At 47.7% G+C, this 27,263-nt stretch overlaps 9 protein-coding genes across 9 annotated transcripts; 5 read left to right on the top strand and 4 right to left on the bottom strand.

Annotated features, from left to right (window-relative positions):
- Nucleotides 1-74: 74 nt before the first annotated feature.
- Nucleotides 75-1,180, top strand: F5891DRAFT_1185579 (uncharacterized protein; the record flags this gene model as incomplete). The annotated part of the gene is made up of 3 exons (XM_041366567.1): nucleotides 75-215; nucleotides 272-874; nucleotides 932-1,180. The coding sequence occupies 3 exons, from the start codon at nucleotides 75-77 to the stop codon at nucleotides 1,178-1,180; spliced, it is 993 nt and encodes a 330-aa protein (XP_041229005.1).
- Nucleotides 1,181-1,365: 185 nt separating this feature from the next.
- Nucleotides 1,366-4,128, bottom strand: F5891DRAFT_100835 (general substrate transporter). Its single transcript, XM_041360533.1, has 15 exons — nucleotides 3,984-4,128; nucleotides 3,570-3,921; nucleotides 3,421-3,516; nucleotides 3,270-3,369; nucleotides 3,089-3,219; nucleotides 2,836-3,032; nucleotides 2,643-2,787; nucleotides 2,417-2,572; nucleotides 2,342-2,362; nucleotides 2,244-2,290; nucleotides 2,127-2,185; nucleotides 1,932-2,068; nucleotides 1,805-1,850; nucleotides 1,592-1,742; nucleotides 1,366-1,530 (listed from the first exon to the last, which is right to left on the bottom strand). The coding sequence occupies exons 1-15, from the start codon at nucleotides 3,984-3,986 to the stop codon at nucleotides 1,456-1,458; spliced, it is 1,716 nt and encodes a 571-aa protein (XP_041229006.1). The 5' UTR covers nucleotides 3,987-4,128; the 3' UTR covers nucleotides 1,366-1,455.
- Nucleotides 4,129-4,135: 7 nt separating this feature from the next.
- On the bottom strand, nucleotides 4,136-6,847 carry F5891DRAFT_1019360 (pseudouridine synthase). Its single transcript, XM_041361084.1, has 11 exons — nucleotides 6,273-6,847; nucleotides 6,128-6,213; nucleotides 5,972-6,077; nucleotides 5,836-5,917; nucleotides 5,646-5,709; nucleotides 5,515-5,593; nucleotides 5,405-5,468; nucleotides 5,338-5,352; nucleotides 5,200-5,279; nucleotides 4,864-5,142; nucleotides 4,136-4,813 (listed from the first exon to the last, which is right to left on the bottom strand). Exons 1-11 carry the CDS (start codon nucleotides 6,453-6,455, stop codon nucleotides 4,406-4,408), a joined length of 1,446 nt encoding a protein of 481 aa, XP_041229007.1. The 5' UTR covers nucleotides 6,456-6,847; the 3' UTR covers nucleotides 4,136-4,405.
- A 353-nt stretch (nucleotides 6,848-7,200) lies between these two features.
- Nucleotides 7,201-9,154, top strand: F5891DRAFT_1171582 (uncharacterized protein). Its single transcript, XM_041365550.1, has 7 exons — nucleotides 7,201-7,436; nucleotides 7,626-7,814; nucleotides 7,991-8,144; nucleotides 8,184-8,293; nucleotides 8,397-8,435; nucleotides 8,538-8,627; nucleotides 8,693-9,154. Exons 1-7 carry the CDS (start codon nucleotides 7,258-7,260, stop codon nucleotides 8,763-8,765), a joined length of 834 nt encoding a protein of 277 aa, XP_041229008.1. The 5' UTR covers nucleotides 7,201-7,257; the 3' UTR covers nucleotides 8,766-9,154.
- Nucleotides 9,155-9,998: 844 nt separating this feature from the next.
- Nucleotides 9,999-12,661, top strand: F5891DRAFT_101399 (PLP-dependent transferase). Its single transcript, XM_041360814.1, has 5 exons — nucleotides 9,999-10,745; nucleotides 10,797-11,076; nucleotides 11,148-11,519; nucleotides 11,570-11,821; nucleotides 11,875-12,661. The coding sequence occupies exons 1-5, from the start codon at nucleotides 10,243-10,245 to the stop codon at nucleotides 12,208-12,210; spliced, it is 1,743 nt and encodes a 580-aa protein (XP_041229009.1). The 5' UTR covers nucleotides 9,999-10,242; the 3' UTR covers nucleotides 12,211-12,661.
- Nucleotides 12,662-12,774: 113 nt separating this feature from the next.
- Nucleotides 12,775-16,218, bottom strand: F5891DRAFT_1105782 (p115 like vesicle tethering protein). Its single transcript, XM_041363646.1, has 12 exons — nucleotides 15,626-16,218; nucleotides 15,207-15,394; nucleotides 14,974-15,156; nucleotides 14,844-14,924; nucleotides 14,555-14,785; nucleotides 14,443-14,503; nucleotides 13,925-14,391; nucleotides 13,753-13,871; nucleotides 13,488-13,702; nucleotides 13,380-13,433; nucleotides 13,206-13,324; nucleotides 12,775-13,151 (listed from the first exon to the last, which is right to left on the bottom strand). Exons 1-12 carry the CDS (start codon nucleotides 16,155-16,157, stop codon nucleotides 12,924-12,926), a joined length of 2,478 nt encoding a protein of 825 aa, XP_041229010.1. The 5' UTR covers nucleotides 16,158-16,218; the 3' UTR covers nucleotides 12,775-12,923.
- Nucleotides 16,219-16,979: 761 nt separating this feature from the next.
- Nucleotides 16,980-19,315, top strand: F5891DRAFT_1127263 (cytochrome P450; the record flags this gene model as incomplete). Its single annotated transcript, XM_041364167.1, has 13 exons — nucleotides 16,980-17,103; nucleotides 17,155-17,252; nucleotides 17,315-17,450; nucleotides 17,506-17,603; nucleotides 17,663-17,768; nucleotides 17,818-17,896; nucleotides 17,971-18,200; nucleotides 18,262-18,328; nucleotides 18,384-18,582; nucleotides 18,634-18,800; nucleotides 18,861-18,965; nucleotides 19,018-19,065; nucleotides 19,126-19,315. The coding sequence occupies 13 exons, from the start codon at nucleotides 16,980-16,982 to the stop codon at nucleotides 19,313-19,315; spliced, it is 1,647 nt and encodes a 548-aa protein (XP_041229011.1).
- Nucleotides 19,316-20,097: 782 nt separating this feature from the next.
- On the top strand, nucleotides 20,098-23,441 carry F5891DRAFT_1019434 (uncharacterized protein). Its single transcript, XM_041361085.1, has 11 exons — nucleotides 20,098-20,158; nucleotides 20,213-20,658; nucleotides 20,709-20,798; nucleotides 20,847-21,749; nucleotides 21,800-21,951; nucleotides 22,002-22,107; nucleotides 22,162-22,445; nucleotides 22,504-22,605; nucleotides 22,662-22,813; nucleotides 22,869-22,919; nucleotides 22,974-23,441. The coding sequence occupies exons 2-11, from the start codon at nucleotides 20,546-20,548 to the stop codon at nucleotides 23,157-23,159; spliced, it is 2,139 nt and encodes a 712-aa protein (XP_041229012.1). The 5' UTR covers nucleotides 20,098-20,158; nucleotides 20,213-20,545; the 3' UTR covers nucleotides 23,160-23,441.
- A 1,396-nt stretch (nucleotides 23,442-24,837) lies between these two features.
- F5891DRAFT_101645 (uncharacterized protein) lies at nucleotides 24,838-25,721 on the bottom strand. The gene is made up of 3 exons (XM_041360936.1): nucleotides 25,471-25,721; nucleotides 25,390-25,404; nucleotides 24,838-25,332 (listed from the first exon to the last, which is right to left on the bottom strand). The coding sequence occupies exon 3, from the start codon at nucleotides 25,321-25,323 to the stop codon at nucleotides 24,910-24,912; it is 414 nt and encodes a 137-aa protein (XP_041229013.1). The 5' UTR covers nucleotides 25,324-25,332; nucleotides 25,390-25,404; nucleotides 25,471-25,721; the 3' UTR covers nucleotides 24,838-24,909.
- Nucleotides 25,722-27,263: the final 1,542 nt, after the last annotated feature.

Below are 27,263 nucleotides of genomic sequence, written 5' to 3' on the forward strand. Positions count from 1 at the left end.
TTGTCTGCGCTTGCTGTGGCATTTCCTTTCGAATCCTTTCCCTCCTCTCTCTCCCCTTGTAAAAAATTATTACGATGAACTTGAAGTCTACGGGGTTGACTGTCGACAGATGCACTCCTCGCGACCGTTTCGCGACCCGCTTCACGAGACTCACCCAGATATCTTTTCCAACATCTATCAGGAAAAGCATAGACGATTCATGCATCGACTTCCCTGTAAGTGCTAATATGCTCTTTTTCGTTTCCTATGGCTTCTGATTCAGCATTTACAGCTCGCTCCATTCTACTCCCCCACTGGAGAGTCCTTTGCTCGCCCTCGAGCTACCTCAGACGCGTTCATGGGATTAGAAACGCAAATCCCTGACAGTTCCTTCGCACACGCATTCCCTGAGTACCGTTATGAACATCCTAGTCCCCCACGCTCACCGACACCGATCGATTTCTTCCACCCGCCGAGTCCGCCTACACCACCTCCCAAAGACTACCCCGTTTCTACTTCAAACAAGCCAAAAAGGCCCTCACCACGCACGCAAGATTCTTTGAGTCCCATTGTCGTCGATCCTGTACCAGTGACCCCAGGGCCAGCGGGACTTGAACGCTCCATATGGATTTTTGACAGCTCCTTACGCGAAGTAGATTTTGATGTTACTTGTCTTGGAGCACTAGACGAGCAGCTTCTGTACGCTCCAAAGGACTGTTTCTTGGATATCTGCTGGGCAGAAGCTGTATATGATGACGAGGATCAGCCGGTGCTGGAGACCGAGCCGGTGGAGAAGCCATGGGTGTGGCCGTCACAGGCTGAAAGGGAGACCGATTCGGAAGAGTCAGAACAGAGTGGTCCTGATCCCGTCGTGATGCAGGTGGAGCGCAAAGTTGTGAGCATTCACTAATGTTCTCGTGTCTTGCCACGTGTCTGACCACGGGATTCAAAGTCGTTCGTTTATTCCCCCGATTCATACACGCCACGATCTCCCCAGCGTATGATGTTTGCAGAGTCTGAGTCACGCATGTTGTACCAAAACGCGAATCACTCGGTGCACTTCTTCCCTGTGCCGCAGCAACGCGACTCCCGCCGCAAACATACGGCACGGGACCAACCGGATACTCCTTCCGGGAAGCTCAAACTCTTCTCGGGCGCATATGGCACTCTCACAGGACGGCGGCGTACTACCTCCAATTAATTTATCGATGTACCACACAGCATTCACATCACCACACATCATACGCTCTTTGTCACGTTCCTTACCATGCCCTGACACGCTTGTCGCCTTAATCATATTTATTAGTTGGAACGCTCACTAATCCATTCGTATTCTTGGAGAACAACATGTATAATGACAGGAACCATCTGGAGTATTAGTGCGCTGTACTGTACACATTGTAGCTAGATAACACGGTAACGTGGTTGATCTAGATACGTATATACCACATCTTGTTGAATTCATTAGTGCTGTTGCTACTCTTGGCGGTCTAGTGCCTCCGAAGGAATGAGACCCTTAATTAGGTCGTGCAGCCCGAGTTCGCGTTCCAGCTAGAATAATGTTTTAGAATAGGAAGACTACTAACATAGACTAAGCAGGACAATCTCCTACCTCGCATTTCCGTTTGCGGTCTTCCTGACCTGCTGCAGAACCAAAGACTGCATCTATTTCTTCGAGAGAAACGCCTGCCGTCTCTGGAACAACATAACTAGACCACAGGTAGGCCCCGAAACAGGCGCACGCAAAAATCATAAAGGTCGCACTGCCAAAGTCCGCAAACGATATATCACCGCTGAGATATATGAATGAAGAGGATAAACATACGCAGAAGACATCTCCATCAGCGGCGGTGTGATCAGGCCAATCAAGACTACACAGGAAGAGGAGCGCCGGCGGGGGAAAAAAGGATCTTATGTTAGTATGAGTCGCGGAAATAGACAACAGAACAGACAATTGTTGATCCAGTTCGAAGCTGTTGATAAGGAAACTCCCTTGCTTCGCATTGAAAGGGGGAATACTTCACTGGGAAGAACCCAGCCAATGGGTCCAAAGGACATGCCATAAGCTGCAGTAAATATGTACGTGCAACTATTGGCAATCATTTCATCTGAATAAGTGGAGAGAAGCTGGGTAAAAAAAAACTTACAACACCGCTACCCAAGCAGCTATGGTGTTCGATTCCCAGTCATCATGAAAAAGGTGGATCTGTATAACATGGAATTCTTGTGGCTCAGTACGTGCTGATCATGATTAGGGGACATACTAAGATTGCGATCATGAAATGCGACACAGCCATAATTGCGCTGCCGCCTTTGTTGCAGTGAGTCACAAAGTGGGTGATTCAAGAATAAAAATGGGAACCTTTGAGAAGGGGTTTACGGCCTATGAGAAGTGCACTAAGAAAACATGAAGGTACAAAAAAGACAAATCACACACCCCACCGGTCGAGAAATATGATGGCCGGGAAAACTGCAAGAAATTGGATGATTCCGATCCCACCTGAAACGAGAAGTGTGACGGTGTCCCCGCGCATCCCTATGCTTTCAACTAAAGTTGGACCATAGTAAAGAAGTGCATTAATGCCGCTCCACTCTATAGCACAATTCATGTTTAGGTACAGACTCGCACACAATATATGAAGATGACACCTGATGATACTCACGTTGAAAGAACATGATCATGATGCCAATAAGTGTCCGTCTGACGTACTCCCGACCGAAGAGGGTTGCCCATGTTTCGCGTGAGAGTCCATCTGTTGATTTTTGTCGGACGAGAGCAACATTGATTTGCATTTCCAATAGTTCAAGCTATGATGCTGTCATTGAATGTAGACATAGATAGGAGGAAAAAAATACCTGGATCAACGGATCTTCTTTTGCTTCGTCAGGAGTGCGCAAACGAAGTTTGGCTAAAGTACTCCGTGCATCGTCGATGCGACCACGGAGCACCAGCAGTCGGGGTGAAGGTGGCAGAACAAAGCATCCGAGGCAAAGCGAGATACCTGGGAGAAACTGGAGTGCCAGTGGAATTCTCCATGAAGCAGATCCGGCAACTATGAACCCAATGTAACAAATGAGAACAATCGGGATTCACGACAGAAGCACGAACTGTGTCTCGTAAGAAAACCTGTCCAAAACCCAAACACAACACCAAGAACGATAGCGAGTTGCTCAAGCGCCATGAGTGAGCCGCGGAGCTCAGGAGGGCTAATCTCGGCCATGTAAAGCGGTGAAAGCATACTATCGCCACTCAGTTACATAAATAGAGCCCATTCAAGATTCGACATTACCTTAGGGCCCCAACTCCAAAGCCACCAATTGCTCGCCCAATGATAAGATCGTTTAACGACTGCGCCCCGCATTGCAGTCCTGAACCAAGACAGAAAATGACTGAGAAGGCCCGTGGTTAGATCTCTTTTCTGGGATAAACAGATGACCCACTAGATGCGAAGAAAATGGATTGACGTCGACAATATTTGTCTGCCAAGATTCCGCTCGTAATAGCGCCAAACAATGCGCCAAGCTCAAGAACAGCAGCTGTCATTTCAAATATGAGTGGAGATACTAAATGAGATCGCCGCTTCGCATACTCATCAATCCTTTCTCCCATGGTCCAATTGGCCACCGAGCCAGAAAGTCTTTCATGACTAGGACATTGGAAATAACGCCTTGGTCATACCCGAATGAAACACCGCCAATCCCAGCAAACGCTGCGCACGCAACAGCATAACGATTGTGAACTAGACCTGAAATTCCGCTTGGTCCATATGAAAAGTTGTAGGCATGACCATCTTCATGAACAACTAGAGAGCCTCCATGCGGTGTATAAAGCGTGACGCCCTTATTGTCTCGTAGTAATGATTCTAGAATAGGGTCAGCGCCCTCGCTAACATCTTCCCTTGGCTCGCTCGACGTCGGAAGAACTGTATAGTCATGATGTGTCTCGAGGGGGATCATGTCACCTATCAGCTGTCAAGGTAGCGTACACAGGAATAGCGACTTACCATCGGTCCATAAAGTTATCCGAATCTAAACGTTCAATAAGACTATATGAGTGTTGACTATCCAAGATGTCGTCGTCCGAGCAATTAATGTGTTGAAGGCTCAAGCTGCTACTAGTACCTCATACGCAGCGAACAAACAAATCGCAACTTACGTAAGTTCGTGTGATGGCAGCCTGAGATCATCATATGATGCATGCTAGTTTGGACAGCTTCGTGACTTGCTTGAGAGTTCTGTACAAGCGAATACAAGTTCTCCGTGATGTGATGGTGTGAACTATATACATAGAATTCTGAAGGAACAAGGCAAAAAAATCTGGACAATCTTTCAACAAACTTCGCTGAGCTTCTTGGGGCAGTAGGTACTCGGTAATTGATACATGCGCACACAAATGTAAAAATAGTATTGCAGAACGTAGTGCCATCTAAGCCTGGTCCCACTTCCATCCTTCAGCTGCCCACTCTGGTATATCTGTCTCAAAGCACCCGAGGCTTGTGGTGTATCTAAGGGCATGCAGAAAAATGTACAACCTTTCTGGCTTTGGATCAGGATGTAACGGTAAGTAGCACTCTGAACAATACAGCGTTCCTGTCGCTGTGTCAACAGCTGGGGAGGGGGCTTCCATCTGCGAGAGCCGTGCTAAAGCTTCCCCTTGAGTCAACTGTGGGGCCAAGGACACATCTTCTGGCAGAGGTGTTTGTGGGAGGGAAGGACCCCCTTTTTTACGTTTGTTCTGTGGAGGAAGAGGGGCACGAGGGATGTCTTTTGGTGTGAGTGAGGCCTTCGCCCGAAATACGACATCTCGCCAGCGACTCCAATCCTCATCTTCGTCCTATTTCCTATGAGTGCGTCACACACTTGCTCATGCTTTGAATCGCCCACCTTCATATGCCGGAGTTTCGTTATAATTTCCACTGCCTCAGATGACAACGGGACAGGTGATCCCATTCCAATATCGTGCCCGGTTTCGCGTGGAAGCAATTTCGCTCTCGCATTGCTCTCCTCTTCCGAAGTAAGTAATAAGGGTGAGTCTGTGTCATTGGAGGGTTTCAGATTAAGAGCTTCCGGACTATTGTCACTCAGCAGATGCGCCGGTGGCGCTGGTGCAGCACGGTGCTCGCAAGGAATAACATCCACGCCCCCTTTGCCAAGATTAACTCCCTATGGACGGAGTGGATGTTATACAAGGCATTCTTGAGATCACACGAGGACCCTCACCCATATTCGTTCCTCAGAGTAAACAGGGTCATTGGCTATTGGATGACCGAGGTATTGTAGATGAACTCGTATCTGATGTGCTGCAACGAATTTGGTCAGGAACATCCGACATGACATCTGTGTGAGCCCTACATCGACCTGTCATAGGACGGCCTGAAGAGAAAGAATGTGTTCATCAAATACAATGTATAACTAAAAGTCTCACAGTGAAGCACACTCGTGTTGGTCGCGGAATCGTAATGAAGCCGGTTAAAAATAGTCTTCGCTGGCTGCAAACTGTCAAAAACTGCACTGACAGCTAAAGCCACCGCGTACCTTGCCTTCCGGGTGTACTATGTTAAGCCCCATCTGTCGATCAACAGTCAAGAGGGGTTCTTCGCATATCGTTTCCTCACTATGCCCATTTCCTCAATACAACCATATGGGTAGATATTAAAAGTACTCACGCGGGAAACTCTCCTTTGCAACGAGCAATATACTCTTTGTGGATTAGACCATTGACGAATTCGCCTGATAACGAACGTGCCAGATCAGCATTCAATAGGTACGATCATCAAACCGGATGTAAGTCTATCCAAGCGGTTTATTGCTGTGAGTGAATCAGTAAGGTTTGTTTTCGAGTAGATATGGACACACTATAAATTTTCGGGAAACCAAATTCGTTACGAAGGATCTCTACCAAGCTGTGACGGTAGTACCGACCAGATGCATGTACTGGCTGTACCACATCTTTAAATTAGTTGCACTGTAAGCAGATTTACAAAGGACGAACTATGCTACCAGGTTTATCGATAACCAAAAAGTCGCGCTCCTTATCATGCAATACAATTTTGACGGGTGTAGATGTGACTGGAGGCTCATGTCGGTGTACAACATTCCTACATCAATGGATAAAGGTATGCCTCCAACGCAGAAAAAATGCGCTCACTCTATACGATCGCCATTCCTCACTACTGTGTTTGGTTTTGCGACCTTGCCATTAATTGTTGTCACTCCGGATTCGAGGGCGTATCGCTGTGAAATGAATAGTGATTTCTAGAGAAGAAATGAGTAATTGACTTGTAAGCACCTACATAGTACTCCATGGATCGATCTCTAAATTCTGTTGACACGATTTCTAGGATCTCCCGCCCGATCCACCGCTCCTTTGCCATAGTCGTATACGGGTACCAATATGGTGTGAGCTTCTTCAACCCTGCATCCTTTTGTGACGATGGAGGTGATCGTGGCTCATCAGGTACGGCTCCATCAGACATGGCTGCGGTTAAGAATCTCGCGAGGACGTGGCGAAATTGACCGAGCGATGAAAATGTTGTGAGCGGAAGACGCTCACGGGACTCGCGTTTGAATTGGAGGATGTGGGCCACGGCGATGTTGCTCCAGAAGAGCTTGACTGACTTGAGTGAGTTCAGTGCGACAGAACGAGATAGGTCACTTCAGTTCGACTATATCTGCGAACATGGCTAGTAAGTACTTTCAATTTGCTCACGAAAAAGAAACAGGGAAGTTTTGCGAACGTTGAACGGTGTTCGCTTTCGAACTGTCGAACGAGGTCGAACGCACAAGAACTACTGCAGAATTCCAAAAGTCCGGCCCGAGGATCACGTGCACCCAGGGTGTGGCCCATCTCTCAGGCTTGCACCCAGTCATCCAGGCCTCTAATTATACAATGACCCTACGGGTATACCTGGACCCGACATTTCTCAAACCCAAACCCATCCTTCATCGATCAATCATACCCTTGGGATACAAAATAGCGCGTGAATACAATTCAAAATCGTAAGATCGAGGTAGCGTATGCTCGGGCAAGCATTCATTTTGCAAAAGAATAAGGAGAAATTTGGATGGCGTTTTTTTTGCTCTTTTTTTCTTAAAAAGCGGAACAGAGACGAGGTCGGCAGCACGAACATTGTACGCACAGACTGCACACGCGCCACGTTTCTGGTTAGCAAGCGACATCTTATCCTGCCATTCAGCAATGGTTTTCATCTTTTCAGCCTTCGTGCAAATCGTGGGGAACTGGAAATCGTCCTCCACGGGAACATCAGAGTCAAAGTCATGTCGATGGGCCGCAGAGTCTTGTTGGCGAGTAGCGATGCGCTCCGTGTCAGGACGAGTGGCACGGGACGGAGCCTTCGCAACAGCGCAAGTCTGTTTGCTCGTTTGCGAAAAGGGTTCAGGAAGATGTTCCGGATCAAAATGACGTCGCGCGTGCAACAAATGCTTGAAGACGAAGAGTAGATCGCCGCAATGATCATTACATGTGTGAACACGGAGGAGGTCATGAAAATAATCGTGCGTATCAGAAACTTTGACAGACAGTGTATGAGCACGAGCCAAATCGTCAAAATGGGCACGAGTCATCATAGGAAAGTTATCAATGATATGACGGACTGTCGGGGCTGACACCATCAAGAATACTCCAGCTGGGTACTGCTGAGAAGCGGCGAACCACGTTCTCGATACTCCTTGATACTCAATCAACCTCCGGAGCAAAAAGGAAGAGACGACGGAAACGCCATCGTCAACGATATGGTAATCTGTGATAACAAGAGAATCAGGAGGAACGAGAGTTCATGCACAGAGCGCACGGCAGTCGACGAAGACGCAGCCATGTGAGATCGTGGTGAAAGTCAGGAGAACATAAGACCCCTCAACGAAAAGACGGATAGAGAGAGAGCGCGAGAATTTGTTGACCGAAACAAGCAATCCGAGCGGACCGTGAGCGGGCCGGTATCGATCATTGGACAAAGGATTTTTTTCCATAGACCTGTACCCTAGACGGGTCCAGGAACACGCTTCCAGCAACTAACACCACCATATCTTTACTCAACCTCTTGCTGGCCGTTTCTGTATCTGGTTTCGCCGTCTTCGGATCATCTTTCTTTATATTTGCCGCCACTTATTATCCTCAGAGATGGCGTTGCGAGCGAGTCTGGGGCGGTGTTAGTGGTGCACAATAATTTGGCTTGAGTAGCTGGTAGGATATTTCTTTTGGCTCGGCTAAGGACACGCGGTGCTCCCCCTCATCTGCAGGTATAATTTGCTACCTAGCCGATCTGTCGACTACCGTCATTCAGGCCCTCCACACCATGTGAGCCATCAATGCATCAATGATGCCCTCGTTAGTTGCAAGGAGTCTCCTTTGACGGTATGATCTTGGGTGTTGATGGTTTTCAAATGAAATTTTCTTTCAGAACTTCGGGCATCCAGTACCCGGTATATGTTGAACAACAGTAAGCCCAAGACATTTGGCACATCAAGCGAATTTCACGCAATCGTTTTCCCTGTTCGAATGACACATGTTTAAAAAATGGTCATGGCTTGAGCTATCATAGCTACGAGGGAACTTCGGAAAATACCGTTAACTCAGACACGTACGTTGGAATGAAGCGCTGCAATATTTCACAGACTGAGAAGGTCGCACAGTAAGTCAACTGAGACAGTATGAGGTTTTAGTTTAAATGAAAGTGATGACATTAATTTTTTTCAGTTTGGGTAGTATTTTGGCCGTGATCTGGATCCGATGGCTTTTGCCGGGCAGTGCAGACAGATGTCGACAGTGAGATATCTGTCAATAGGAAGCAAAGACAAAATAGAATGCGCACGCGCACAGCAGTGTGGACGCGACTGCGGAGCCGAGGCTCCTGCCGGCAAACAAGGCGACTCTGACACACAGACCATGTGATTGACCCGAATCAATCATATTGTGGGGCGTAGAATCCAAAACCATTGTATGAATGAATGTAGACGCATGGCCTGTACGATACAATACGCTTCACGTGGAGTGGTGGGAGAAGACGGTCAACGAATAGCCACTCAAACTCAACCCTCAAAAATTTATGACTCTCAGGTACTGAACGGACCACCCATGCCATGCGTGGCTGTTCTCCGCATCATGGCAGCCCGGAAATTGACGGTGCCAATCCCGTTCGGTCCTAGTATCGGCAACGACAAATGTTCTCACATCGCCGCCGCTAATCGGGCAAGTCACTCCTGCTCATTCTGACTACAACAGACACTCCACGAGTACATTTTTGAACTGCAAATCTCGGACTGCCCAATGTTTCACACAAAGCTGCCCCAAGTTGGACTCGTGGCTGTGCACATCTGACACTGGTCGGATATTTATACGACATGGGAGGAGCTAAGTAGGATCTTCTGCTCCTTATGTTACCGGGTTAGGTTTGCTGCTCGTCTTGAATTCGGGCATTAACGTTAACCTCCATCTCAAGTTCTTGCCGCTCTAGAAGTTGCAAGTACTTTCTTGCACCAAAGGTCGCTGAACTTTGAACAGCGTCAATTATAACTTCCATGCCCCTGACAGTTGTGATGATAAAGACAACGATCATCAGCTCATGCTTGCAGGTACGAGAGCTGAGGGAACTTGAAGCAACAGCCGAACACGAATTGGTAGGGTATCGAGATATCCGAGTCATTCCAGGCTGCACACCACAAGCACGAATGCTGTCAAAAGAAGGACCGTAATAGACCAGCGTTTCAGGACCATCGCATTTGTCAGTCTAGTGACTACCTGTGCTCAAGGTCCGGCATCACATTAATTGTACCCGCTGCGCAGGTCAGCCTCATTCAAAGACAGCCCTCTCTAAACCATTTATCCGAGTCAGCTGTCAAAGATAGCATCCGCGGACCCTTTGCTGGTGTACGCTGACTGCATATTAGTACTACAACAAAAATACAAGGTTTGACTTGGTAGCCGCTTCTAGCACCGACTTTGAACACGCAAACTTTCAAATGGAAAGGCGAATACTGGACTAGACTGGACCCCTTGTAACTTAGGCTCATTTTCCTACCGGCCAGGGGTACCAATTACCGTAGACTGACTTCTTGGTTAGCCTCATGGACTTTCGTCCGACGCGATTGGAGGTGTGGAGAGATTGGTCAGACGTTGGAGGTATGGATTGGTCAGATAGGTGACCTTGACCCGATTGAAATGCCAAGGCGCTTGTCCTCCAAATATATAAAGGCATTGTGTAGTTCACCGACCCTCCCTTACACCGATATCATTCGACAGGAACCATCATGGGCAACAAACACTCATCTTCTGTGGTTCCCCATCAATCTTGCGAACAGCGCGTCGGCGTTAACATCAATCATAATCATTCTGCTCCAGTATCTCACATCAGTCTGAGATATCACAAATCACAGAGTTCACTATTGAAATCAAAAATATCGTCGCATGACACACTTTCGTGCGAGAAGCCTTCGGCGCCTCCTCATAATCATAATCCGAACGTCACTCATTTATACCCGACACTGACAACATACACACCCTTGACGCCCTCGATCTCGCGACAAGATGCTGAGGCACGCGCATATAGTGCATTTCTCAAATCGTTTCCAGAATATCAGAGCACCTGGATACTTGATACCCTCCGAAGAACAGATTTCGCCAGATTGGATCGAACCGGTGAAACATATGTAGATTACATGGGTGGGGCACAATATCCTGAGAGCCTTGTTCGCGTTCATAGCGCATTCCTAACCGAAGCGGTCATGGGAAACACACATTCGGTCAGTAATAGGTACGGAGCTTCTATAAATCGGTCGCCGATCATTACTCATTTGAGTCATAGCTCCAAGTTATCATCACGATATGCTGACGAGGCGCGGGATACGGTTCTTTCATTCTTTCGAGCCCCGCCAGGGTACACCGTCGTGTTTACAGCAAATGCAACGGCTGCATTGAAGCTTGTTGGGGAGGCATATCCCTTCAAGTCCAATAACGGCTATATCCTCGGTGCCGACTCTCATAATAGCGTCCATGGAATCCGAGAGTACGCTTTACGTCGCGGAGCTGAAGTACATTACATCCCATCAACTAGTACTGGAGGTTTCGTTCTATCTACTGCCAAGGTATGTCCTTTGCGCGTATATGCGCCTCAACTCAACATAACTAGCAGCTGAATGTTAATTCTCCGTGGTAGGATATCTTGAGTCAGCACAGACCACAGAACGCTTCTTCACTTTTTGCCCTAACCGGCCTTTCCAATATCTCTAACGCGAAAAATCCACTCTCAATCGTCGGATTTGCATCCTCACTTGGATATCACACACTTCTTGATGCTGCCGCGTTGGCACCATCATCTGTCATTTCTCTTTCGGAAACCCCTGTTGATGCTATGGTTGTGAGCTTTTACAAAATGTTCGGTTATCCAACGGGCGTCGGAGCCCTCATTGTCAAGGAGTCGTTCTTAGAGATCTTGGAGCGCCCATGGTTCGCTGGTGGAACCGTTGGTGTCGTCCAGGTGCCAGGTTCGATTTTTACTAGAACGAGTGTTCTTCATGAACAGTTTGAAGTATGGTTCTTTTCAAATTTATGTGCTTTCGAATTTATTCATATTGCTAGGATGGAACCATTAATTTCATGACGTTACCCGCGGTCACAGACGGTCTACGATTTCTCTCTGTATATCTGCCATTCCTCCCTCTCCGCCTCTCATGTCTTACCCATTATCTTGTCACCTCGCTCTCTCGTCTGAGACATGATTCGACCGGAACCCCTGTCGTTAATATTCTATCCAAGCTTCCTTCTAGGAGACTGAAGTCTATTGGGGAACAGGGTGACAGCGGGTCTACAATCTCTCTTATCTTCCTCTCGGCAAGTACCCGACTTTCACTATATCATTATCTTAATGAAACATTGGACTGCAGCCTTCAGGGGAGATGATACCAAACAGCTTCATTGAACATGTTGCGGTGACGTGGAACATTTCTCTTCGCACAGGTTGCATGTGCAATCCCGGGGGTGCAGCCTCGTTACTGGGTATTCAAGACCAGATGGAGCAACTGTATCCTGGCGTCACGCTCAAAGACTTTGAGCGAGTGGTCGGCCGCGAGCTCGGTGTTGTGCGGATTAGTCTAGGACTCGGAAGCAATTTCCTGGATGTGTGGAAGATTGTGATGTTCGCATCATCCTTGGCAGATAGTCGTTCACGACAGGCACTCTGGGAAACTTGGACCAATGTTCCTATCGGACAGGCTATGTAAGTAGGCTGGCTTACCACCGGATATCTGGTGTGCGGAGGAGATAGACAAATAAAACCCATAGAAGTTACACAGGAGCGGAACCTTTACAACCTGCGTACTTTTTTTCTTGATTATTTCTCGCGTTGCGGATTCATATACATAGCCCATCTCTTTCACCACGGATCACTTGTATAGCATAGCATAGCACCATCTCATCGTACACTTGTTTCAACACTTGTCCCACTTTGGTCTGGCATCTCTTTTATTAGACTTCTACGTCTTTTCACTGCTATTCCTTTAATTAGCGTATCACAATCCCCGAATAATCGGAAACACGTACAACCCCCTTTTGTTGAGCATGTGAACACTTACATTTCCGTTCTAGTGACCTCGTGGTACATCACACGTGCGTTCCGCTATGTCGCTGTCGGAACATTAATATTAGCTGTGCCGCATGACTGGGCGATGCAATTGCAGACTTCTTGTGTCATTCATGTTAGGGACTCCCAGCATCAATTTTCTGTCGTGCAGATCCCACTTCTTTGTGGCTTTAAGTAGTGCTTGGAACGGAAGAATGCTGGACAAAGGAGACTCTTGCAATGATTGATTTTCAAGCCATGCCGCCGACCACGGGGAGAATAAGGGTATTTTGCCTAACGTTATGTACTTGAGGTCTAAAAAGTTGAGATACGATAGAAACCCTAGCAAAGATAAAAATCGATGGGTACTAGGTTTCACTCATCCTCTCCTTCATCTTCATCTTCGTCGTCATCATCCGCCTCGTCCTCGGAAACTTCCATACCTGCTTCTCTCATCCGCTGCTTGTCTCGTCTGCGCTTAGTGCTCATATCATCGAGGAGGACTAGAAGATCCTCTTGCTCCTTCTCGACCTCCTTCTTCTTGCCATCTGATGTTTGCAATTCAGCCTCAAGCTCCGCAATACGCGCCTCTGAGTCAGCCAACTGTCGGTTAATCATAGTAAGCAGCAGCGTCCGGATACATCCATGACTACGTACCCGAGCTTCAGCAACTGATAGCTCCTTGAGACGAAGTTGCAATGCGTCTATTTCCTGCACTTGAGAGCGAATGACGTCTTTGAGAGAATTGATGAGCATTGCGGATTCTGCACTTGGACCTGTGACCGCAAGTAAGTCAATGTGACTGGTGATACTCTGTATCTTGTTCCTGACCTGACGATGAAGCCAGGGTGCTAGGGTCCGTTGCCAGACCTCTCTGGACGGTATCTTCAAAGAAGTCGTTAAATCAATTATATGCGATAGAGAAACCTGGTAGCGCACGTTGATTTGATTTCCAGAAGTCGACGAAAGACCAGTCAAGCCATATTTCGCCTTCCTGTTCAACGGGTGGGGTGTTTTGGAGTGCCTTGGTTGGATAACGGAGTACCATGGATTCAGGGCTGATAGACTTGAACCAGTCGTGCTCTCGTACACGAGACATATGTCCGAGGAGCACATCTACGCCCAACCGAGAGATGATGGGATGTATGGTTGCGCTGTTGAATAAGCAGATATAAACACGCGTGAAAGACAAAGAATTAAAGACACATGCCGGGTGATCTCTCCCGGTTCCCGATTGAACTCATAACAGATGCCCAGCAGAAAGGCGCAAAGTCCAGGTATGAGGTCTTCCGACTCAGAAGTCTGGTTAATAGGCTCTACTAGCTATGGGTTCCTGAGGTCTCGTGGGTGTTCGCAGAATCGGGCGGAAGACTCACTGTGCCCAGCCCGCCGGCTTCTAAGAATTCCCTCGTGGCTTTAGGGTCATCCCAGAGCCACTGTGCAAGCAGACAGATGTACCCAACAATTGATCTATTCCACTCGCGTTCCTCACGGTCGTTCTCAGCTCTTGAGCGAGACAGGAAACACAACGAGAGGTTCTCGGAAAAGAGGTGCAACAAACTCTGCGGGGCATCTTCCTCGTCCTCCTCCGGCTGCGTTGGCGCTGGAGTATTATTATCTGCAGGGACAAAAAGTGTTCCTGGACCCGAAGTCTCTCCCGGAATGCTGGAAGAAGGCTTGATAGACCGGGCCGCAGTTTTTGCTCTTGGGGAGCCGGCGAGCAGGTGAGCAAAGAGGAGTGTAGCGAGATGAGTAGAGGTCACATCAGCGATGTTGAGAGGGGAAGATGGGGAGAGGCAAAGAGAGTGCAGAAGGGGCGATATCATTGGAACCTCGCTTGATTCTGAAAATACAATCTGAGTCGTTTTTTCATGATATGGAAGATGCTGCTTACGTTGAGGAGGAAGCATCCCTTGCACAATGGCCTGCCTGATATCCTCTTTCCGCACAAAGTTCTATAGTGAATCAATTCCGACCCTTTCTAGTGAAGGACGACAATGACGTACATCGAAGACAGTCACAGCTGCACTCCTTAGCTCAAGTCCCTCCTTGGTACGACTATCACTGTATAACCCATTGTACTCTCCATGGAGTGCAAGCTCTACAAGTGCATCAAGCGCGGACGCCGGCTCCAATCTGTCCCATTCTTCTCCGCGTGTCTCAGGCACAGGCATATAGGGGGTTAAAATTACCTCCGAGAGCGGGAAAGTCAACGTGCTAGGAAGGAGAAGGAGCGCCTAACGCACACATACAATCAGGTTATATATCGTGAGATGCTTGCCGTATAAAACGGACCTGAGTCTTGAGGGGTGTTGGCGCATTGGATGCGAGGGCTAGTTCGACAAAGCCTCGCACGAAGACAGATAGTTCTTGACTCTGAAGAAACTATGAAACAAACGTAGGAAGAATATTGGAATCTACTGACGCTGCCTTTAGACCCAACTAACATTCCCATAATACCAAGCACCAGTGACACATTTGCCACTTTTTGCGAGTCCCAGAATTGCAGTGCAAACTCTTGTGGAACTGGATCTTGAAGGGAAAGGTTGGACGGTAAGAGTAAGAGGGAGCATAATAACGATGGAAGAGACGTTTCGCGGAAGTAGCTCTATCGTAAACATCAATGAAAGTACGCTTCAAGCAAAGAACACTAATCACCTGATTCGAGCTATTATACCGAAGCAAACTGTCGACACATCGAAGTGCGTCCTGTGAGATCACACCTCCCTCCAATCCACCTTCGTGTGTGACAGTATTGAAGAGCTTTTCAAATGCGCCTTGAAAGGCAAGCACCTTCTGTATGTCAGGACTTTGAGAAATAAGCATTTGGATCACGATGATGCTTTCTGAAAGTGTACTGGCGTTAGTAAGGGAAATCAACGAGTCTTATGCCGGCTTTGGTAGACCTGCGTCGGACACTGTCGTCTGAAAGCCCTGTTACATGTGGAACTTAGGTATGAGTACGGCCACGCGAGGACTAAGTTATGTTCAACATCCAGCTTTGTCGAGACAGGTAGTATGAGCAGGTCTACCAGTGTACCACGCGTGGGACGAGATGGAGTAGCTAAAATACATACCATTACGAATGATCTCGCGCTTATCCTCCAAGACGGCAATGACACTGGAGGTGCCAGCAGGGGCCTTGAGGAAATATCCTTGAACTTGAGAACGGCGGTTCTGTAGTAGCACCGAGAGCAACTGTAGTGTCGCATAACGAGTATAGAAGTGTGCATCACCAAGGAGGGAGAACAAAACATGAACTGCCTGTTCGTTTCTGATAACGTAGTCTGTGTGTTTTAACGCAAGATCCTTGGAATCATCCTCGGGTTCACAGAGCTGGGTAATAGTCTCGAGCACGGCCTTTGCTATTTCTGCATCTATTTCCGCATCATTCTGTAGGACTTCGAGGAGACCAGGAAGGGCTCTTTCACCGACATCTTCCTTGCAATCGCGAGCCAAACCCTTCAACGCAAGGACAGCAGCGCGTCTGTCCGCAAGGAGGGTAGAAGGAGATAACCGGTCACTAAGTTTTGCGATCGTGTCCTGCGCAGACTGAGGAGCGCCTGTTGGACCGCGAAGGGCGATATAGGTCTGCGATAAAAAGTCCATGCGAGTCCAGCTTGACACAGTGTCGGTAATTTGCTGTCGTGTGTTCAACGTTCAGTATTGCCACCATGACTGACACGTGGCCTTTATCGGTTCACCAGCCCCTTTACACTCATCGTCTTACGCAAATCATCATAACGGAACCTTCGATATATGGTCTGACTACAGTCTACGGGAGGCTACACTGAAGTCCCAAAAAATACGACCGTCACGCCCCAGTGATAATTAGGCTATGAATGATTCATCGATCATATGATTTTGTATCCTGACAACAAGCGTCAGTAGTAGATGACCGTCAGCTACTGTCATCTGATCTCTCCCAGAGGACTACTCGTGGCATAGTTTTGTAGGGACACGAGTGAGTACTATATCATTTCATATCGTTCTGTCATGATCAGAAAATGGCCATCGAATCATCATGGCTGCAATCAGAACGCGAGAATTATCAAATACGTCGATACAGTCGGGATAAACATCTTTACCGACAGGGCTATCCAACTACATGTAAGCAGTTCCCAAAAACTGGAGCTGACCATCATCTACAGAACGAATAATCTTTGGTGTAAAAGTCTTATGACATACCCAAAACTTCATATAGATCTGATTTTTTTTCCTTGTAGCCCAAGGCGTACTATCACCTGTACTGAACTCACGAAACCGGCAAAAAGATCAGTCTAAGAACCATGCAACTTCTATATCTGTTCCTTCCGACGCACGCGCAGTCGCAGAGGAGTGCGCGTCATGCTTCAAGTGTCATCCAACCCATAAGAGAGACACTGATAAAGCCGCCTCACATGCTTTTTTGAAATCGTATATCTTTTAACCATGGATCCTGTCTTTATCGCTGCTGGTTTTGTGGCTCTAGCGATTGTCTATGGGGTGTACCGTCGGTACTCTCATATCTCTTTGGCAGACGTTCCTGGCCCAGAGTCTGCATCGTTCATCACGGGCATGTATATTCTCTCTCGCTGGATCCCCCCGCTGCTGATATAACCACCAGGAAATCTGAAAGAACTCTACCAAGGTCAGGCAGCGGAAGCTGATTTCAAGTGGCAAGCTCAGTATGGGAATGTCGTTCGCTTCAAGGGCTCTTTTGGCGTATGTAATAGATTTCACACTTGCGGCATAGTTACATTTCCTGATCCTCCGCCGACTCATAGAACAACCAGTTGATGATTTCCGACCCGGCCGCCCTGCAATACATATTTGCAAATAAAGGCTATCGCTTTCCCAAACCGCCTGAGCGCCGCATCCTCAGCAAGATGCTCAACGGAAAAGGAATCATCTGGGCCGAGGGTAGGTCTTCAGCCCCAGATCAAAACATGGAATGATTTGTAGTTGACTTTTGAAGGTGACGATCACAAACGACACAGAAGAGTAATGCTTCCTGGATTCGGTGCGGCGGAGTCCAGAGCCTTCTTATCAATATTCCAGAATTGCGCTGAGTCTGTAGGCATCGAAGTCATTTAAATACTCTCAACACCCGTCAATAACGTAAATTCTCACAGATGAGCAACAAATGGACGGAGATGATCAGTAACTCTAAGGAGGGGTCAGTAGTGTTCAATCTCTCTGTATGGCTGTCCCGCGCAACCTTGGATGCTATCGGCGAAGGTAGATACTATTCAGGGTACACGAGCACCTTTTCTCATCTCATTTTCAGCTGCTTTTGATGTCCGCTTTAGCACCACTGACAATAATGAAAGCGCTCAGGCTCTTGCGCGCTCATATAATAATATAATGTCAGTTTTTGATTTTGTCAAGCATCTGGGTTTTCCTTAACTGACCTGAATCGAACGTATCTTCGTTGCAATAGGAATGACGTATTGGGATCTCCGTCAGATGGGCAGGTGTTCTCTCTGGGGATTTCAAAGTATATCCCATATCGGATTCTCGAATACCTCACAGATATAGTTAAAAACTCACGTATCGTGCGCATGCGCGAGGCGGGTATAACGGCACAATCTGTTGCAAAGCAGCTGGTGAAAGATAAGGCGGAGATGCTATTGCGCGGCAATGGCAGCCGAGATATCTTTAGCTTACTCGGTGGGTCGTCGTTCTCGACAGTCTCAACCACATAAGTATAGGCCATCTAATTATAGCACAGTTAAAGCCAATATGGATACAGATGCGAAGGCGAAATTAACGGAAGAGGAACTGGTTGCTCAGATTCGGTGAGTTTGTTGTATTCGCACAGCTTTCCCATCACGGATTGTTATAATTACACAGTACTATCCTCTTTGCAGGCCATGAGACGACAGCGACCACCATCAGTTGGGGGCTTCTCGAGCTAGCGAAGCAGCCCAAAATGCAATTCCGTCTTCGGGAAGAGATATGGGAAACAGAAGCCGCTGTGCACGCGCGCGGGGATGTCGATTTCACAATCGCTGATTTTGACGCTATGCCATATACTACTGCTGTGATGAAAGTGCGTGACGTCATACCTGGGCTGTCACAACGTTTACGCTTGCCATTATAGGAAATTCTGAGATTTTGTTGTGTCGTATATCATGTACACCGGTACGCTAGCGAAGATGACGTCCTTCCGTTGTCACAGCCAATCACCGCGCGATCCGGGGACATCATCCGTGAGCTACCGGTTCCGAAGGGTACGCGAATTATTGCATCGCTTGCAGCGTACAACCGGTAAAAGGTTCCACTTAGCGCCAACATTCTTTCTTCTGATAGCGAGCTCATATCGGTCAGAGACAAGGAGCTTTGGGGCGAGGATGCGCACGAATTCAATCCGGAGAGATGGCTCAATGGAACAGCGAAAGAAAAGGTGACGTCAATAGGGGTGTACTCCAATCTGTGAGTGTTAGTCTCTATCTCGCAACACGAATGAACCCCAATTTGTTTCTAGAATGACATTCCTTGGAGGAGTGAGGTCGTGTATTGGATGGCGCTTCGCGTGAGTGTTGAAGGGTCATCCGGCAACGGTGGAGTGGATCTGATGCAAACGTTTACCCAGGGTGATTGAAATCCAAGCTTTTCTTACGGAGATAGTTGGAAGGTTTGAGTTCGCCACAAGTGATAAAACCGAACTTGTTCGACGGGAGGCTTGTTTGGTGATGGCTCCAGTAATAGAAGGTGAAGTTGAGAATGGGGTTCAACTGCCGTTGAGGGTTTCACTGGCACCACGCACTGGTAAGGGGTGTTAAGCGTCATACACGCCGGGATGGGGTAACTGTCTCCAATGTACTTGCAAATAGTTAACTTCTCTCGTTATCTCGGTGGCCACAGCCACACAGCATTTCGAATATTAAGTCACGCGCCATTGCCCAAACTCTTGGCTTCTTGGCTTCTTGGCTCCTCGAGTTGCGAGTGTGACTGATTGACGTTATCAGATATCAAATGGGTTAGTGGAGCTTGCTGGGTGTTAAGCTGCGCATGTACTTACGCTAAACCTTAAGGGGGTAAATCTAATGATAAGTATACCTCAATGAGACGATCTTGCGTACGCCACTAAACCATGGTATTAATATGAACTTCAGGTGAGGTCAGCTAGCTTATATCAATGGAAAATATGAAGATGTCATTGAAGCCCTCTGGCTGCGTGAAACAGCGATTTTTGAGACTCACAACATATTGCCAAGAAGGGCAAGGCGGTCAGACAGGGCGATTGGAGCGGATGGTGCCTCGATGAGGTGGTGAGGTGACTTAGGTAAATAAATCTCCGGAATACGTACAGCAGTCGGGCCATCAGAGCATAGGCTCACCGTGAGGCTCCAGCCTTGACGGATTGGGGCCAGTGCATATGGCGCTGTTGGAGCGGCATTCCACGGCTGTGACGAGAACCCGCCAGAAGATAGCGTGATGCGTGACGTACCCAATGGCCATGCGGGCCGCGACCAATTGGGGTTTGAAATACGAGCTAGGGCGACGATCGGCGGCCTACAACTTCGGATTGTTGTCGCTGAGTCAGCCGAGTTCCGCAGAAACTCAAGGAGACTTGACGCGAACGTTTGAGACATATTTGATCACGTTCCGAGTCGGCGAAGTCTGTGAGTGAGATCTAGAACATTCGGGGCGGCCGTAGGGTTAACGTTTGCTCCAAGAATGGACTTGCCGATCGATCCATTGTCAATTAAACGTTGGAGCAAAAACAACTTCCGCGCCAATTCCGCGCAAACAGTTCCACTAACACAAAAATTTAGCTCATCGCCTCCAAAATACCCGATGCTCCCATTTAGCACCATGTACCGTGACTATGCACAGTATGCAGCTGCATCCTGCAAGCAATCCTATTTATTTTGTAAATTCACCTGAATTTTAATTACAATCACGATTCACGATCCTCCTTAAAAACCAGTCGGATTCGTACCCTCACTGATCAGAACCTCCCTATTCCCCTCTTCTGGACTCGCTTTCAATCTTACCTTGAGCAACTCATGGAGGGAATCTCTCTTGATGTGACCTCCATCTTTCCCTCTCTGTCCGATGTCCTTTACCAGGAACTAAGATCGACCATTAGCGGAGACACATACCGGAGAGGTGATCCTAGGTACTATGTATCCCCATTCTATTCCCCGCTACCTCTGACAGCCATTCTAGTTTTCTAGACTATTCTCGAATGTTTAATGGCGACGTCAAAGTTAACGCTATGGCTGTTGTATGTCCCCTTGATGCTCTAGACGTTAGCCAGTAAGTTTCCAATTATCAGACCTGTCAGATATTCAATTCTCTCCGTAGAGTTATTTTGTTCTGCAGAAAGCATTCGATTTCTGCTTCTGTCAAGGCAGGAGGCTATGGAACGGCTGGTTGGGCAGTCGGAGGCGACATCATCATCGACCTCTACAAGATCGCCGACATCGACATCGAACCTCCTGCTGCTGATGGCTCCTTTACCAGCATTCGAGACATGCCTGCACTTGGCAGCAAAGGCAAGGTCAAAGCTGGCCCGCCGCTTCTAGATAGATCTGATGCTGCGACCAGCAGTAAGCGGAGAAGGGAGGACGACCACGAGATGTCTTACGACCTGGCATCTGCAACTGTCTCAGATTTCCTTCACCCAGGGGGATCATCTGCTCCATTTGCCGATCGTCCTCCCGCCACTCGACGGAGGTTGGAATTCGCAGCTCCCACGTTGGAGGTCCCACAGATGTCCACCTATTCTGCGACGTCGAGCAGTAGTCAGAACCCTAGCACGACATTGTTATCCTCTAACTCACTTGGTTCTTCTATTCCCGTGCTTTCCAACCTCTTGGCTTCTAATATTCCATCCATGGACGGTGCCACTACCGATCTTGCCCTACCTTCTCCGCTGCCAGATACCAGTTCAAAGTCGCCCCCATGTTTATCCTCATTGGATGATCCCTTTTCCTATCTAGATGATACATCCAACAATCCTGCACCACCTGCCGCCTCCACTTCTCGGCTCGCCCAGTCCATGCCCAACGCATTGTTTGCTACGCCGAGTTTCCTCGAGTCTTCGACTAACATTCTGACTTATGCAATGCCTATCTACTCTCATGCCTTCATGACCTTTGGTGCAGGAAAGAGACAGAAGGAAATCGATCAATTCTCAGCTGCAAACCCTTTAGAAGCGATGTCACTTGCAGGCGGACGTGGCGCTGTTCCATATCACGTTCCATCGTAAGCTGTTATCTTTTCGGATTTTTATTCTCATTGACCTTGTGGATCAGTGCGGCTCATCCCGTTGGTTCAGCAATCATGATCTTGGGAGGCTTTGGATTCTTGGGCCGTCTTCACGGCTTGAGCAGTGACAATTTGGTGGAAGCGGAAGTTGTTTTAGCAGATGGTCAAATCATCTTGGTTAACCGCAATGAACACCCAGGTATGTGTCGTACATATAATAGTATTCACCTAATCTTGACTGGCGTCCAGATTTATGGTGGGCACTACGTGGTGCTGGCCCAGCCTTTGGTGTTGTCACACGCTACAAAGCCAGAGCTTATCCGGTTCCCGTCGTCTTCGCGGGTAATCTTATTTAGTGAGTACTGTTTATTGTTTGAATCGGATCGGAATGTCACACTACTTTTCACAGTCGTTTTCATCGTGCAACTGCACCATCACTAATCAAGCACTTTCGCGACTGCGTCAAGGGTGCTCCCCGGGAGTTGTATGCTAATGTTCTGCTTACTGCTGGCCCTGCAGGGCAAGATTCCCTAGTCGTTATCCAGATGTGCTACGTCGGACCCAAGGTGAAGGGCCAGGAGTTCTTACAGGCTATTTCATCGTGGGACGGGGAACGGTGTCTTCTCAATGAGGTCGATGAGAAGTCCTTTCTTCATCAACAAGACAGCGTTGCGCAGGTTCTCCGTGGAAAAGGTGAGCAGTAGAGTTTACTGAATCAACACGTGTGTTCTGATATGTTTGCTACTAACAGCAGGAAACAAGTGGTTCATACGATCTGCGCTTATTAGTTCGCTTCCGGATAATATCGTGAATAAGACGGTCCTTCAATTTGCGGACACGCCTGTTGGCTGCAGTATGTCTTTTTTGTCCCGTTCTCGTTTCCGATCTCTTATTGCATCATGGGTACAGCGTGGTTGTTCGAATTGGCTGGTGGCGCACTTGTCGATTTCGAGGATAATTGTATACCGAAGGCACAACGCCAGGCTTCCTTTACTGTTGCCGCGTTACATCAGTGGGATATTGGATTCCAAGATCCGCGCTGTGTTCATTCCGCGGAGGAGGTAAACATTTTACCATTAGTTACTTGTTCTTATACTCATGTTTCATGTTCTTGAGTGGATTGCAGAGACTTTGGCACCGGTGACGCTCGGTGGCCCATTGCCAAGCGTATGCGTTTCCTCTGTACCCACATCCAATTTGTTTCATTCATATCGCCGACAGTTCTTAGGCAGGCAAGAGCCCCCTGGTCGTGTCATTGCTTGCTATGGCGAGAACTGGGCTAGGCTGTGCGAGGTGAAAAAGAAGTATGACCCTGACAACTTCTTCAGAAATTCTTTTTGGCCACTCAATGCAGAGGGAGAGATCATTGAACCCGAAGAGCATGAGCCTCAGCACATCGAATTTTGAGCTAATTAAGTACTTCTCGTTCTGTTATTTAGTCAGTAATCTAGTGCAGTCGTACTACTGGTAGATTGTTGTATTTTTGGACACTACGTTCCAGGGGCTTGCGGGCATGCGGATACGGTGACTGGGGTTATAGCTACGTAGCGTTTTGGTTAGACCGATCTCTCGACACGATGTTTGGGCGTATGTTATATCACAGCTATGCTTTGTTCTAGACTCGTGACCAGTCCGTTTATGAGGCACTGAGTCTAGCTTTTTTCTCTGTGAAGGACATTACCATTATGCATGTTAATACCTCTCCATATTCAAATCGATCAGTTTACGAGAATTAACATGTTTTGATCAAGCATACCCTTGGCCAGATACCAGACTGGGAACATCACCGTGACATGCACCGCTGGATGGTGTTATCATGGAGGCATACTAATATTGGACGGGTCTGAATCTGACTCAGAGCACAAGGGATGCCCGATGTTACGTCAGGCAATTTAATTCTACACATGTCCCACAGACATTGAGACGCATTTTGGCTGATCGTGGGTTGTAGTACTCCGAGTGTTTGAACTCGCCTAGACTCGAAATCCCTTTGTAGCTTTACTCTCTAGGCCAATCTCTCGGGTCCCCGATACGTCACGTGATATTTCACCTCTACACGCACATTGCCGAAACCTTATATTAACATGAATAAGATTGAATAGATTTATATGAGCACATGCTAAGTGTACAACAGGGTCTGCACGAGTGCCATCATTAGCTCCTGCGCCTCGGGCCCCTGGCAGGACAATTTTTCCTTGATCTAAAATGTTCTGTTTTATTCATGATAACATGCACATATAGTAAGACATGAGAAGTAAAGTCTCTTAGAAGCTAAGGGAGGTGGGAGAATGAGGGTAGGAGGGGGGGAAAGTGGGTAGGAAGTAGGAAAAAGTGGACTACATACCACCCCTAAGCACAGGGAGGGTAGCATGACTTTGTTTAAACCATTTGACGTTGCACAGCGCGCGAGAAAATTATGAGTAGCGGAGAAACAAAGGAGTGAAATATGAGGTAAAAACTTAATAGAGCACCGATATTACATGCTGTAGAATAAATCTGGTAGTCGTTAAAAGCAAGTTAGAACATTAGCCAAAAAAGAGCAGGGCATGAGACTTACCAGATGTACAGAGAGGTTGGTAGCTGCGAGAACTTCAAAAGGTGTAGTCTAGTGCCCCCGGGACAGCTCAGAAGTTGGAAGTACAACGTCACGCTGGCCTGGGCCACCGCTTGGTAACATGATAAGTGAGTAAACCGTCGCGTTTCTCAGCTTGGATATCACGTGACCTGTTAGAAATCTGTTTTTTTTCTATCTAAGGCAAATGTAAGGAGTATACGTAAGAACTATGAGTGACACGCACAAATTCGGAGATCATAATGGAAGGGCCTATGATCATAATGGAAGGGCCTATGTTAACGCCTGCCTTGGGCATTTAAATTGGCCAAAGCGCTGTACTACTTTGTATCTGCTTATGCGGGAAGATACGATCGTGAAAGTTTTGTTCCTTGATTCACTTGCGCGTTGTTATCGTACTATTGGTAGAATTGACCACGCCAGCGGACGAGGAACAAGTTGATGTCGTATAATGACATATGGACTCTAGTATGAGCGGCTGCAATGCAAGTTCCGAGGCTGTGTACAGAGGCAAAAAGCTGGTTCCCAACGAAGTCCTAATCATCCTCTAGTTCGTTCAGCCGCGAAATGGTACACAATCTGCCTCTATCCATCATGGTGTCGGTCTTGTTCGTCGCCATCGCAATACACCACCTCCTTGTCAAAAACAGGTCTACTTCTTTGCGTCAAGTGGTTTCGGATGCATCTCCCGGACCTGTTATGTTTGCATCTAAGGATGCTCACACCATTGTATTGGAGTCGAACAACGTCCTTGCGCGTCGTGTGCGGACCACGATAACAGGCGGTGAGTTCCATCATGCGGAAGACGCCACTTCCAGGTTCTTCCTCCGTCACAGTACCATAACCCCCGCAACACTCCGACATCCATTGAAATTCTCCACTGTAAAGACGAAGTGGGTCACAGCGGGAGTCAAACACGTGGGGTACGATGCAGGCCGAGGGGTAATTGGCTGAGAAGTCTTTATGGCACCGAATGCAGTGCTCGCGGCACGCAGGCATGGTTGCAGCCTGACATTCGAGTTGAAGCTTAGTACGGAGATAATTCAAGTTGTTATAGCAACTCACCAACGACCTCGTAGGCTGTGTGCGAGAATAATAAGCGTCCATGAGTGTTTGTGAGGCTTACGGCAGATTGACGAGACAGACTATATAGCATTTTCGTTGGAGAACATAGAGCAGTGACTACGCCTCCTTCGATCCTTCGAGCTGCGCTTACCATGGCCACGTGCAGCAAAGGCACAGAAGACAGTTCGGAGTAGGCATCGAAGCTTTGAAGTGTGCCTGACACAAACATTGCCATGCAAATGAAGAAGTGATGACGCCGCATTCCCTTCAGGTGTCCAGTACGCCGGTCATGAAAATCAACCAATAGCAGGATGAAACAAAGATCCTATGAGGCGTTCCGAGCTTCACAGGTACGGTAAGAAGAAGTTGACGATGGCAGCTCACTGCTCACAAACGCAACACACTTCGCTCCCGAAAGTACTTGTAACCTCCAAGCAATGCCTTGACGGTCGTATTATACCAGCTGCTGATACTATGTTAGAAATGGGCACCATGAGCTATGCATGTAGGAGGTGTGGGAGGCGCATTACCTGTAAAGGAGGATCCTTACGAGTTGGCCAACTAGATCGACGAATACTTGTTGTCAGTATTAGCTGATAACGGTTGACGTTTCGCGCACGGAGACGTGGGTGGAAGTCCGTCGTATCAAATTCTCAGACACTCTTCTGAAGATCCCCGGGAAGACCGGAAGGTAAGATGACACGCATTGCGAGGCCACACTGTATCAATGATAGAATCAGCAATATTAATGGAGCTCAGGCTGTTGAATGGAGCAGTAGACCTACCCGTTACGCCAATTAGACATCGTACAATTCAACCCCAATTATGAAATATGACTTACATAGGGTATACCAGCTCACTATTCAGCAAAGAAAGTTTCCTTGGGGGATCTGCGGATAGTACTCTCGATGGTAAGCGTTATGCTTGCAAACTCTCGGAGCGTGTTGTTTGTTTGTGTTAGGATCTAAAGCTTGGAAAGTGCTCAAGCGCTCACTACTGCGTCTCATGACTCATTGGACCTCCCGTTAAATTTTCGAACAAATCATATCTGCAATCTCATTCTCGCCTAAAATATTCCGCGGGCACAGACTTTCAAAGAAGTCGGTTACGCAATTGTGCTCAGCCAGCCCGGGTCTGAGAGACCTTGCCCGAAGCCAAAAGGTGAACGACTTCAAGTAATACGATGGCGCTCCTTTTCGAATGTGAACTTTCTATAGAGGAGTGTCTAAAAATCTGAGGGGTCAGAGTATCCAAATGTTACTCCGGGGTATAATAAGGTTTTCGATGGACTAAGGCGGCGGCCAACTTGAAAGTAAGTCATTTTCCTCCAAACCGTTGCCTCCGCAGCTCCGTGAAGTTTTATATCAGTGCTTATCACTTTCCGCATACACAAGACTCATTCTACACGATCCATTGGATGTATACTTTCTGTCGTCCCCATTTCCTCTTGAAGCTTACTGTCACATCCAGGCATGCCCTTGATAGTGGAAAGGACCCTAAAAACCAGTGACATTGGCCATCAGCTCAAGAAGCACCATGTAATCCGCTAAATGCGGGCAAAAGGTTTACATGGCGCTTTCATTTTTATTCTCCCATCTTCGGGATGACGGCTTCGAGAGCATGTGCTTCCGTACTCCGCCGAAATGCCATCTTAACCTACTTGGAATGGATGCTACTTCCAGGGAAATCCGTACCATGGCCACATAAATTTTTGACACATTCGCAAAAAGATGGGGACTCGTCAAGGTGCCTGCCGCCGCCGGAGCGTTACTCTTCAAGTGAGTTCCATCAGAAGATATCGTTAAACATGGGAAAAGGAATAGTGAAGCACTCGAAGGATTTGCGCGCGCACATTGGTGATCCAAGTTAGGGAC

Source organism: Suillus fuscotomentosus (assembly GCF_016647785.1).
Source record: "Suillus fuscotomentosus strain FC203 chromosome Unknown F5891scaffold_13, whole genome shotgun sequence".
Taxonomy (NCBI): Eukaryota; Fungi; Basidiomycota; class Agaricomycetes; order Boletales; family Suillaceae; genus Suillus; species Suillus fuscotomentosus.

What these genes read in the sequence shown, in the direction of transcription:
- F5891DRAFT_101645 (XM_041360936.1), bottom strand. Translation starts at nt 25,323, where the DNA reads ATGCCTGCGTGCCGCGAGCACTGCATTCGGTGCCATAAAGACTTCTCA.
- F5891DRAFT_1019434 (XM_041361085.1), top strand. Translation starts at nt 20,546, where the DNA reads ATGGAGGGAATCTCTCTTGATGTGACCTCCATCTTTCCCTCTCTGTCC. An exon ending in GATGCTCTAGACGTTAGCCA is followed by an intron (nt 20,799 to 20,846) that starts GTAAGTTTCCAA and finishes TTCTCTCCGTAG; the next exon opens with AGTTATTTTGTTCTGCAGAA. An exon ending in GCAGGTTCTCCGTGGAAAAG is followed by an intron (nt 22,446 to 22,503) that starts GTGAGCAGTAGA and finishes TGCTACTAACAG; the next exon opens with CAGGAAACAAGTGGTTCATA.
- F5891DRAFT_1019360 (XM_041361084.1), bottom strand. Translation starts at nt 6,455, where the DNA reads ATGTCTGATGGAGCCGTACCTGATGAGCCACGATCACCTCCATCGTCA. An exon ending in TGCAAAGGAGAGTTTCCCGC is followed by an intron (nt 5,594 to 5,645) that starts GTGAGTACTTTT and finishes AAATGGGCATAG; the next exon opens with TGAGGAAACGATATGCGAAG. An exon ending in CGAAACTCCGGCATATGAAG is followed by an intron (nt 4,814 to 4,863) that starts GTGGGCGATTCA and finishes CATAGGAAATAG; the next exon opens with GACGAAGATGAGGATTGGAG.
- F5891DRAFT_101399 (XM_041360814.1), top strand. Translation starts at nt 10,243, where the DNA reads ATGGGCAACAAACACTCATCTTCTGTGGTTCCCCATCAATCTTGCGAA. An exon ending in TTCTTCATGAACAGTTTGAA is followed by an intron (nt 11,520 to 11,569) that starts GTATGGTTCTTT and finishes TCATATTGCTAG; the next exon opens with GATGGAACCATTAATTTCAT. An exon ending in TCTCTCTTATCTTCCTCTCG is followed by an intron (nt 11,822 to 11,874) that starts GCAAGTACCCGA and finishes ATTGGACTGCAG; the next exon opens with CCTTCAGGGGAGATGATACC.
- F5891DRAFT_100835 (XM_041360533.1), bottom strand. An exon ending in ATGGGAGAAAGGATTGATGA is followed by an intron (nt 3,517 to 3,569) that starts GTATGCGAAGCG and finishes TTGAAATGACAG; the next exon opens with CTGCTGTTCTTGAGCTTGGC. An exon ending in AGGTTTTCTTACGAGACACA is followed by an intron (nt 3,033 to 3,088) that starts GTTCGTGCTTCT and finishes TTGGGTTCATAG; the next exon opens with TTGCCGGATCTGCTTCATGG.
- F5891DRAFT_1105782 (XM_041363646.1), bottom strand. Translation starts at nt 16,157, where the DNA reads ATGGACTTTTTATCGCAGACCTATATCGCCCTTCGCGGTCCAACAGGC. An exon ending in TAGTTGGGTCTAAAGGCAGC is followed by an intron (nt 14,925 to 14,973) that starts GTCAGTAGATTC and finishes TAGTTTCTTCAG; the next exon opens with AGTCAAGAACTATCTGTCTT. An exon ending in CAGCTGTGACTGTCTTCGAT is followed by an intron (nt 14,504 to 14,554) that starts GTACGTCATTGT and finishes GATTCACTATAG; the next exon opens with AACTTTGTGCGGAAAGAGGA.
- F5891DRAFT_1171582 (XM_041365550.1), top strand. Translation starts at nt 7,258, where the DNA reads ATGTCGATGGGCCGCAGAGTCTTGTTGGCGAGTAGCGATGCGCTCCGT. An exon ending in CAAATGCTTGAAGACGAAGA is followed by an intron (nt 7,437 to 7,625) that starts GTAGATCGCCGC and finishes AGAATACTCCAG; the next exon opens with CTGGGTACTGCTGAGAAGCG. An exon ending in CCGGTATATGTTGAACAACA is followed by an intron (nt 8,436 to 8,537) that starts GTAAGCCCAAGA and finishes GAGCTATCATAG; the next exon opens with CTACGAGGGAACTTCGGAAA.